At 37.9% G+C, this 11,727-nt stretch overlaps 1 protein-coding gene across 10 annotated transcripts in view; it reads right to left on the bottom strand.

Annotated features, from left to right (window-relative positions):
• DTNA (dystrobrevin alpha) overlaps positions 1 to 11,727 on the bottom strand; it is a 229,422-nt gene that overhangs the window by 98,935 nt on the left and 118,760 nt on the right. For 6 of the 10 annotated variants that reach the window (XM_017831626.1, XM_017831644.1, XM_017831698.1 and 3 more), the window contains one exon: positions 1,715 to 1,782. In XM_017831626.1, coding sequence (XP_017687115.1) covers positions 1,715 to 1,781 — 67 coding nt within the window. In that variant the 5' untranslated portion in view covers position 1,782. Of the gene's footprint in view, positions 1 to 1,714; positions 1,800 to 11,727 lie in introns of those variants that run through there. The other 4 variants (XM_017831671.1, XM_017831663.1, XM_017831656.1 and 1 more) reach the window with 1 other exon arrangement.

Raw genomic sequence — 11,727 nt, forward strand, 5'->3', positions numbered from 1 at the left:
GATACACGAGAATCATTGAGTCTAACACCTGGCCCTGCAAAAATAAAAAAAATCACACCATATGCTTGAGAGTATTGTCCAAATGCTTCTTGAACTCTGTCAGGCTTGGTGCTGTGACCACTTTCCTAGGGAGCTTGTTCCAATGCCCAACCATGCTCTGGGTAAAGAAACTTTTGCTAATATCCAAGCTAGACCTCCCCTGACACAGCTTAATTCCATTCCCTCAGGTCCTGTCACTAATCACCAGAGAGATCAGTGAGAAATACTCATTTGAGTTACAACAGTAAGCCCTGTAGGATACTAAAATAATTAAAGGGCACAACAGAGCTAGTGGACACAGTGGAATGGGACAAGACAGTTCTCTCAGTAGGCCATCTGAATGAGAAGTCTTTCATTTGGAGAGCTCAGGAGCTCAGACGTAGGGCTCACTCCTGGAGAACAGTCCTGAGCACATCCAATTCACCAGCACAGACCTGGCCTTTCTGTATGCACAATAACTCAAGTCCCAGCAATGCTCATCTGCAGTCTCCCACTAAAGATGAGGGAGATGTCATGTCACTGTTTCTACATTGCAGGGAATAAACAATAGGAAGCTTAGTAATTACAGACAAAACTCCATTAGATCTAGTAACAGGGGTGACAGTCTCAAACTTCATGTGTAATAGAATTTCCTTGAGAAATGGTGCATTGGTTATAAGAGAAATAAGAGATGGCTGTCAGGAGAAGTGCAGGAGTATTGTTGGTACATCTCTCACACACTATTCTATAGGGAGCACGGAGCTTCACTAGAAACTACAAATAATATGCTGAAGTGGGGTATGAAATCCATGAGTCCCTGTACTGTGTCTGGCTGGGATGCAGTTAACTTTCTTTATAGCAGTCTGCATGGTGCTGTGTTTTAGATTTGTGGCTAAAAAAGAGTTCATAACACATTGCTGTTTTAGCTACTGCTGAATAGTGCTTGCACAGCACCCATGCCTTTTTTTTCTCCTATTTTGTCCCCTCCCAGAGTTGTCTGGGGATGGGCAAGAAGCTGGAGGGGACATAGCAAGGACAGATGGCCTCACCTGGTCAAAAGTACAGTCCATACCATATAACGTCATGCTCAACCATAAAACTGGGGTAGGGAAAGATGGGGTGGAGAGTTTTGTCTTCCAAGGCAGACGCTGCTCAATGACTAGCTGGGGATCAGTGTGCTTTTGGGAGGTGGTGAATGACCACCTTTGCATCACTTGTTCTTGAGGTTTTTTGTAATTTTTTCCTTCCCTGTCATTCAACTATCTTTATCCCAAGCCACGAGTTTGATTGCTTTTGCTCTCCCTATATTCTTTCCCATCCCACTGGGGGCTGGCTGGGGATTGAGCAACTGTTCATGTGGGTCCTAAGCAGCTGGCAAGGATCAACCCACTACAGATACCCCAAATAAAAGATGTAGTCTTTTGGAGACCTTTATCCCTCTTCATTGCTACCTGTGTATTGCAGCATCTTTGTCTCAAGAAGCTACTGACTAAAATAATACCATCAAAAAATCTGATGTAGAAAATCCCTTTTTCCTGTTTGGCCAAATTAGCCCATTTTCATGCAGTTTTGGTCTCACAATATTAAATCATTTGTGCAATGGAGATTTGAGGTGGAAAGCTTGCATAAATTTTACTGACACTGCATAGCAACTGGCTTGGTCTATCACAGCAAAACATTTCTAGGAAGTACTTACGCATTTCTGCAAACAGCTGCCTTCTTTCTGCCATGGTATTTCCTCTTTTCCCACAATCTTCAATCATTCTGGAAGACAAAATCATATGAAAACATTAAGTATTATTCCCAATCTGAACATATGTACATAAGCATCCAAAATCGATCCTGAAGAACCTTTGAGGTTGACTGGTGCTCCATGTGTACCCAATGCCTTTTGCCAGCCTCCCTGTGGCGTGGTTTGTGAAGAACCTGGTCCCCAAATTGTCCTCCATTCCCTAGACTCTGCTTTCCAGCATTTGTTCTCCCCCCGCCCCTCTCTCCCAAAGGCAGTGTTCAGTTTTTCTGCTTGATGTAACTAACTGGCTTACATAATACAAGCTCTGAAATTCATTTTATGTTTTCTTAAATAAGGAATCTTCAGTTTAAATTATGTAAGAGAGAAAAAAATCATAAAATATTTGGATATTATTTTATAGTCTAGAAAACGACTTTCTAGCCAATTCTGAGTGGAGGAGACAAAAAATCCCAAACAACAGCAACTAAATCTCTACTCCACAACAAAATACCCTCTATTTACTCAAGCAAACATGCTCCAAATATTCATTCAAATTCAAGACCCATATCGCCAATTAAATGACTTTCAGCAAAAGGCTCAGAAGTAAGAATATATTTTCCTTCAGTTTTCAGATATAAAAATGTTCTGAATATTTTGAAGAGCGCTACTGCTGGATGGAGCATAGAGAAACGAGACAGCTTTCTTCACAGCCAGCATTCAAACCATAAAAGACTAAAGCCTTCAGAGTAAAGATAAACATCTATAGCAGCACTAGCATCAGCATCACCACTTCCTATGGGTAATCACTCTGGCGAACCAATATCCCTTCCTCCCTGCCAAGTCTGGTTAGGGCTTCTGACCCACATGTTAATCTACATCCTCATATCAACCAGACTGTGTAAAATAACATCAAACTACCTGGATTAAAAGGATATGCTCTGTAGAAGCCTGCAATCAAAAATATTGCACCACATCCCATAGCAAACCCCCATATGCATTCAACAGGAAGGATAAAAGTACTGGATGCTTAAGTGTACCATCACCAAAGAACAAAAGATAGAAAACCAGCTTCCTTTTATTTCTCAAAGAAAGAAAGGAAATCACATAAGAGGTGTTTTGCTGTGTGCAGGGTTTTTTTCCCTTTCAAAATGCACTGATCAAATGAAGTGGTGGGACGTTATAATTACTTTTTCCAAATAGCCTATTCAATTCTCAGAGTACTGATAAAGACTCTGCTAAAGTGCTATCTTTGATGGACATTTTGTGATGTGAGCAGCAGTCCCACTAGGAAGGGGACAAAGGGTATGGCTGCAGCCTCTTTGCAGGGATATTCAAGTTCACCCTTATGCTCTCATTCGGCCAGGAGTGATATGGATGTGTGTAGCATGGCATTAACTCTGAACTAACATATCCTGCCTTTCTGCAGAGACAACAGCTCTCAATATAGTGCTTTACAGAAGTGGTCACACAGCCTCTGATCTAGAGGTAGCTGGTGTCTTGCTAGCTTGGAGGTGTCAGGGAAGACTCACACCTACCTGCTAAACAAAACAAACATCAAGATATGCCAGACCCAACCAGCACCCTAATTAGACAGCAAGAAGTAATATATTTTTTACATGAATCAGCCTTAAATCTCTGCCCATAAAAAATTAAAAATAATGTAATTTCACTAATATTAGGTGTCAAATTTGCCATGGCAAAACCAGATCTCGTAGGAAAGGTGAGTTAATAAAGCTCTTCGAAAAGATTGTATCTTTTACCAGGCAGGGCAGTTGAGTGAATACTCAACTAAAATACAATTTTAGATTAACACTGATTATTTGTAGAGTTGGTCATAGGCCATCATAATTTTCTCTGACATGTCCTACATTCAGAATTATTCTACAATGTGCAGCTTGTTTTCAGACTGCATACTACTCATATTATTTGACTGAGATTGGGTTAATTTCATTTTGATACAAGGATTACATCCTCTTCTTTCAGTTTCTTGATACAATTTACACTTAAATCTTACAGATTTACACCATTTAATAATTTGCTGTTTTCATTTCACCATTGTTCTCCATCATTCATAAAACAATCACTGTCTCACAGCGACTGCCACGAACTTAACTGAAAACTTTATCAAAAGCAACTTTATTCTCACTTCCCTCATACTGCCATTTGGAGAAAAATATTCCTTAGCTATTGGTTTTAGATATCTACAGAGCATCCACTGGAATGTGGCTTACTCACCATGCAGAAGAATTTTCCCAGTCAAAATTAAGTAAAAAAGGTACTTTTCAAATCATGCAAATTGTACAGCAAGTTCTCCACTTCCTTCAGAGAGTCCATTCCTAAAGTGTCCTTTCAGTGGGGTGAAAAAATCTTTAACTGGTTTTCTCTTTTTTGCACTTCATCTTCCCTTTACTTTCACTGTTTTTATCTCCCTTTATAAAAATGTTCCCTGGACCTGATCATCATTTTTCAGAATGTCCCCTTATCTTCTGAAATTGAATCACCCTTTTCACTGCTGGGGCTTATGAGGATTACCAGGCCTGACAAATAACTTTATATTTATAAACACACAACTCAGGCTTCCTTGGAGAGAGAAGAAGCTTTGTATTTATATTTTTAAGACTCTTCTGGCACTAGATATTTTTGCAGATTTTCAAGTAGCCTTCATCCCGAATGACAATACTAAAATCTTCTGCAACAAGGTAAATGCCATTAAGCTAACCAGAACATTAGGGGTGGCAGTATTTTCAGATAGATACCTTCTATTCCTCCTTCACACCTTTTCCCGATAGAAGAAAAATAATAGATGATGCTCATCAGCATTGTTACTTTCGAGTCGCCATTGACAAGAATTCACTCGACCGTGTCTTCCAAGTTTTTCACATGCATTTTTAACTTTAGAATGTGCTACAGCCCAGGCTCAGCTAATGCTGTTGGTAATGGTGCTGGGCATCTCCCTTTCCAGCCTTGTTCCCTGTGATCCAGCTCACAGGTACACAGCTCTGCTCTGTAACTCAGATTACAGAGACTCACGCTTTGAGCCTGGGATGAGTTCAGCTCAGTCCCTGGGGCTGGCCCTGAGCATAATTGACTACAATCATGTTCCAATATTTTTTATTTTGCTCAGAGCACATCAAGTCACAGAAAAAAAGTACAACTTGTTCTACAGGGGAAAAGAGCAAATCAGAAAGCAAACTTTAAAAAACAGAATAAATTGCCAGAGACATAATTTTGAAAAATAATAATTAATGTATACTTTTTTCATAGTAGGGAATAGATTATATTTGTCTTCTATGGATCCCTTCCACTATCTTTTTCCCTTCATTTTTCTCCCCAGGAAACAGCTCCTCCATTGCAGGTAAGGAGAACACCTACTGTGCATCTAATTAAAATTCTTGTCACGAGCTAATTAGTAAGGTACCAATTAGTATGGTATTAAGGCTTCAATATATTACAGACATTCCAGAGCAGAAATCGTTCCAAGCGTAAGGTTTCCAGCATCTGAAAAAGATACTGTGTTTCATTTTTACCCATGTTTCAAGCTGAAAACTTATGACATTAGTTTGTGCTAGAGAGAAAAGAATAAATAAAGGAAGCATGTAGTTTGATTGGAACTATTTTGACTGCAATTTCCTTTTCATGCTTATCATGTATCAGAAGTATAGTTGGTCTATTTTTTAATATACATTTTTGGTTTATAAAATCTGGGAGGGAATATCATATAATATACATAAGGTGAGAACTAGAAGCCTCATTTTTCTTTCCTTTGTTGTTGTGCTGCTTGAATTATGAGTACTGTTAATAATCTCTCACACATAAATATTTTTCTTGTTTTAGTATTTATAGGGTAAATAATCTATTTTATTTAAACCCTGTTTTATGTCATTCTTCTCACAAATGGTATATTTTCAGTATATTGCCATTTCTTGAGCTATCTCTGTGCAAAATAAAAGGAATGCCGGCTACAATTAAATCACTAGCTCCAAAATAACAATCTGTCTGGGTTTCAGCTGGGATAGAGTTAATTTTCTTCTTAGTAGCTGCTACAGTGCTGTGTTTTGGATTTAGTATGAGAATCATATTCTTAACACACTGGTGATTTAGTTGATGCTAAGCAGCCAAGGACTTTTCAGTTTCCCATGATCTGCCAGTGAGCAGGTGCACAAAGGCTGGAAGGCAGCATGGTCAGGACAGCTGACCCAAACTGGCCAAAGGGATGTCTCATACTATAGAGCATCATGCCCAGTATATAAACTGAAGGGAATTGGCCAGAAGGTGCCGATTGCTTCTTGGGGATAGAATGGGCATTGGTCAGCAGGTGGTGAGCAATTGTATTGGGCATCACTTATTTATCTCCTGCTGTATTCCTCTCTCTCTCTCTCATTATTATTATTATTATTATTATTATTATTATTATTATTATTATTATTATTATTATTATTATTATTACTATTATTATATTTTGCTTTGTTTCAATTATTAATCTGTTCTTATCTCAATCCACGAGTTTCACTTTATTTTTTCTGATTTTCCCTGCCACTAGGGGTGAAATAAGCAAGCAGTTGTGTAGGACTTAGTAACCAGACGGGATTAAACTTAGTTACCATCTGGGATGACACCACCAAAAGAAGCAATTGCCTGTATACCTGCAGAAGGTGCTCCCCTCCGGAAAGTTCCATACACTTCCCAGGAGACTGTCAAAAATTCCTGACCTAACATGCGCACACACAGTTTGATGAGTTTGAGCAAAGCCACTCCATTAACACTTCCACAAATCCCTATCCCGTTTGTCTGTGACAGATGAGGTGCCCCAGGTGCAGCATGCATGCCGGTGAGGAAAACTGCCCACTGAAATCGATTAATTCTGGCATGAAAAATTAATTCAGTCCCATGTGATGGTTGTGACGTAGCTGCGCATTCGACAAAAGAGGCTCCGAATCCTGGCCAGTGACACTTCTGACAGTCTTTCAGGCTGGATAAAAGTTGTTTATTCCATTGAAGCACTCCCAGAGGAAAAAGAGGAACACTTGTCTCTGCCCCAGTCTTGTCCAGTTGAGCTCACTGGGGCTCTGAAGCTCTTGCAGCGTTTTGGGATGCAACTTCTAGACAGAGGTTTTGCACGACAAGACTGGTAAATCCAACAGTGAGTATCTCGAGATATCACCATTCGTTAGAAAGTATCAACCAGGATCAAGCATTCTTTATCTGAGCAATCTGCAGTTCCCTAGTGAGGAAATCTCGATCTCCTGCTATAGACAGCTATTTTTTTTATTTCCGTGAAATGTCAAATGTTAGATATTCACTTTGGTATTCTTGGGAATTAGAAACATTACGATGTAGAGGAATGTACTGGTTTCTCAGTGGCTATTTTTTATGCAGTTGACAAATCTGATGCTATTTTCTATGCAGCTATGGTCAATATTTAAAGCCAACTTTGAGCAGACAACAGTACCATTTTTCAGCAGCACAGGCTTCTTGTCTGCCATTGCTTGGGACAGTTTAATCAAAATGCCCTCCATACATAACAAATTGCTATTTTTTTTTAGGATTTACCAGCATCAGAAATTTAGATTTATGAAAATGCAAGTGCGCGCTAGGGTCTAGCTTACAGTGACTTTATGAGGAACTTAAAAGCTGTAGTCAGCAGCTAGGATTGGAGTGCTGTTCATGCAGGAATCGTAAAAATATGAGAGAGAAGATTTTCTATAGATTTTTTTTTTTCTCTTCTCCCATTTTCTCCAAATTCAGCCCTCTTAGGTAGATACTGCTCAGCTAACTAGAAGAGCTATGCCTGCTTATTTCAAAGTGAATTTGGACTGGAGAACAGAGAGTTAAAAGGGACAGTGAGTGCTAGATAAAACCATATTTGTGAAGCCATCAACCTCAGCAATCCTTGTAGTTAATAATGAGAATCATGAAGGGCCATCTCAGAGCCCTCTTCCCCTTAATGGATTTATTGGTGCCTTATGAATGTCTTGTTCCACATGTTTTAATGAAGCAGATCCCTAATAGGTCTCTCTCAGCTTTACATTTCAGGACTAATCTTTGGCACTGTAATAAAATTGGTCAATGCTCTTTCCTGAGGCTAGGTATAATTGCATTGCACTTACAGTGCATGCTTGTGTTTTATCTAGATAAGCTTTTTGCAATGGAGAAGGAAAACAAAAGCTGTTGCTAAGTTCATCTCCAACATTTCCAGCAAGTCAGTCTCTTCTAATTTTTGTCATATTTCACAAATTTAGTATTAGGGAAAAAATATCTCTCTTGATTTACTCCTTTAGTGAAATTTGTCTTTTGTTTTTAAGAAGGAATTTTCCAACTTATTTTTCATCAGCTCCCCTTTTGGGAGCTTCATATCCTTAATGGGAAACTGTCAAAAATGCCTAATAAGGCACTCACTGCAACTCATTTTTCATAATGCACAGTTCTTCAAGGAAGTTTGAATGCTATGCAAATCTTATCTGTGAGGTCTAAAAAACAAGTGTGAAGAGATTCATTACTAAAAAAACGCAAAAACCCAAATGCTAATTTGGGGACAGAAAACATGAGAGTCAAAAGAGACTAATTTCATATTTAATACTATATAGAATCAGCATTCTACCAGAGGATGCTAGGACAAAGGAACTATCAGTCCTTTTCCATGTGCACTAGGCATTATCAAGTTTAGGAATTCCAAATGCTACTAACTAGGCCAAAATATATACCAAAATCCTTATTTTTCTGCTTTTCATGGGTACTTGTACAGTATAATTTTCTACTTTTCTCTGCAACATGAAGAACTTCTCTTAGAGAATTGTACTATTCCAGACATAAAAGACATTTAAGAAAACGAGTACTCAAGACTTAAAATATATATGTGAAACTTAAAAAGCTGTCTTACAGGCATTTTTTAGATAAATTTTTTTTGTCATGCTCTTTTTGAGTCAGCCTTTCTGACACTACAAGAAAGTACTCTACTGGATGAAACATGGAAAGAAAACTAATTTTTCATCCTTTGAGAGTATAAAATTATCCAATCAAATAATTTTGGTCACCCCCAAAAAACTTTTTTCCAGTTAACTGGTACAGATTTAAATATAGCTTTTCAAAGTTTAAATCAAATGCTATAATAAAATTATAATTTGTCCAAGTTTTATTAAATATTTTAAAACAAATACAGCAGATACTGACTTCCTTTACACTCAGGCACAAAATTTCAGAGCCTTAATGCAGTTGAGGGGTAGTTAGACATAACCTCCATTAATAGTAATTTCTTTTTTGTTACACTCAAAACACATTCCAGAAAAAGAAGAAACCCCCAAAACTCACATACAGAAGTTGATGATATGCAACACAAAATCTGCTTGTCTGATGTCTTAATACTTTAATGGAGTTTTGCCATGCCCTCATTTTGGAGCTGGATTTCACCCACATGGCAGTTTTTCCTCCAAAATAAGTTTCGTGAAAATTATTTTTCTGAAACCCAAGATCAATAAAGAACTGATGACCTTTGAACACTTAAATTTGCAATTCTACTTCTTTCAGTAGTTTAGGCAAGGCATAATCCATATGGAAAACTGTAATGAAACGCAAGGGATAAAAAGTTATAAGGACTTTCTCACACGAAGCATTTAATTGATACTCTGATACTCTGGTAGTCTGGTCCTCTCTCTGGTCTTTTTATTTGCCATTGTAGAGGCACAAAGGAGGTTGCAGGATTTCAAATATAATTAAAATCCTACTTAGTCAAAGGGATCTTTCAGTTCTTCTTGTGCTGCTGTAATTAAACCCAAATTTATTTGAGTAAGCTGTCAGTGATACAATTGTGTTAGGAATCATTTCCTGGCTTCTGCCAATTTTAATAATACAAGTTGTCAGTTTTTGTAAACACGGATTTGATGATTATTTGCTGTAACCTAGGACTGTAGGTACTTTCATCTCCTTAGAATTATAAAAACAACTAAATAAATCAAATGGTAGCTGTGGGAGAAGAGACATTCACAGGCAATTGAAATTATTGAGATCCTTTGCATGTATTGTGAAAATCTCACTAAAACTGAGTACTGTGAGTAAGCAAACAAATTAGTTAATAGAGAGGTGGCTGGCTTTTGTCATTTTTCCTGATGAAAAGTTTTGGCACCCAAACAATTAATGGAAGAGCCATTGATGCAGAGAAGTTGAAAAAAAACTTATCAGACATGAAGAGTTTTCCATTATTCAACTGACAATCAAGAAAAATTTAAGCTTTTTCATCCTTATGTGTGAAATAGACCCCTTTGGGTTTTTTTCACTTTTCAATTTTCTGAAATATTATAACAGATTTACAGGGGAAAAAAGGTATTAACTATAGTTAAACACAGCTTAAAAAAAGAATCTTTAAAAACTATTCCATGGAAATTCAAGTCTCTCCAGATCTAATTGGTGGAAAGGTGGAAAATGAATTACTAATGAGAGATGAGACACTGATGAAATTGTTTACGTGTACTCTTTCATAGTGGTAGCTGTTAATTTGTCTGAAAGTTCAGTGAGAGCAGGCACTAGGACAGAAGAATGGCACTAGGATGGGAATTAACACATTTAGGAACATATTTGGGTTAAGTATATATCTTCTGAGACAAAGAAAGCTTTGATTATTGAGTCTGTATGAATCTCATGCAGAGAGAAATCAGATCCTTAATGGAAATAGGAGCAGCCTAAAAGGCTGATCTAATTAATATCTGAAGAAGGCATTTTTAGCAATTAGGTGTTGTCAGGGAATAAAGAAATGTGAGATTTTCTCTTTTTTACCTGGCCATATCCCTTCCATGAGTAGTCTGATGACTTGGGTAAGTGATACAACTTGATCACTCTGGTAATTGCATTTAGCTGAAGATTCTTTTAAAGCAGATGTCAACTTATTCCTTTTAATTCCGTTTTCAAGCACCAGATCTCATTAAAGGACACACGTCCGTGTCTCTAATTTTGTGGTGTAAAAAGAAGTTCTACATGCATGATTTCACTAAGCAGCCTTACCTATAATAATCCAGTCCTCAAGATATTCAGTTAAGATACTAACTCTTCCCAAGTCAGAATGATTAAAATCAGTTTCTGTACATTTTTGTTCCACAACTGCCTGCCTGCATGCCCATGAATAACCACACAAGCAGTACAGTCCTTATATGCAACAGAAACAGAACAGGTAGGCTAGCAGTACCATGTGATAATAGAAGAAACAGCAAAGAAAACAGCAATGACATGTCTAAATTTGTAAGAAATTAAGTGACAAGAAATTACAGGTCAATACAATAATTCTGAGTTCTAATGGTGAATGCACAGGAAAGGCAAAGTCAAATGGGCTCCAGTTCAACAAAAGCTTTCTTTAATCTGTCCTTATCCTGCAAAGCCTTTACACACACACTGAACTCAAAGCACATGCTTGAATTCAGTTGTGCTGACCGAGTACTTAGCTGAAGAGGAACGGACTGCTAAACCAGGCTCAAAGGTTTTCTATTTAGTCCTTAATAAATGTCTAAAAAAAAAAAGGACAGCTTACAAACAGTGTATATAAAGGGGAATGTACTTGGAAATAGCACTTCAAGGAGGAGTCAGAATATCTCCCAATACAAGATAAGCTTAAGTCATGTAACAGAGAACATACCTCCTCTGCACGTGATGTGGAAGTTTACAGAGTACTGAGGCGATTTCGAAAGCAAAAGGAACTAAAGAATTAAAGAGAAGAGTGTTAAGAAACAGAATAATCTTTCTCCTTTTCATCCTTCTCTTCATTATCTGGATGTATATCGAGATGCTATTCAGGACACTCTTATGAAAGTAAATCACTTAGGGAACTACACTTCATGCCAGTTTATACTTTACTGGTTAGGGGCCTCTAGTGGTCTAGTGGTTAGGGTGCAGGACTCTCACCGCTGCGACCCGGGTTCGATTCCCAGCCCCCCGGGCAGATGGAGCTCGTCAGCCCTGTGTGGCAATCCATCTAAGAGAAGGTCACTCTAAACAAACCT

This window comes from Lepidothrix coronata, unplaced genomic scaffold (assembly GCF_001604755.1).
Source record: "Lepidothrix coronata isolate B3197 unplaced genomic scaffold, Lepidothrix_coronata-1.0 Scaffold6, whole genome shotgun sequence".
Taxonomy (NCBI): Eukaryota; Metazoa; Chordata; class Aves; order Passeriformes; family Pipridae; genus Lepidothrix; species Lepidothrix coronata.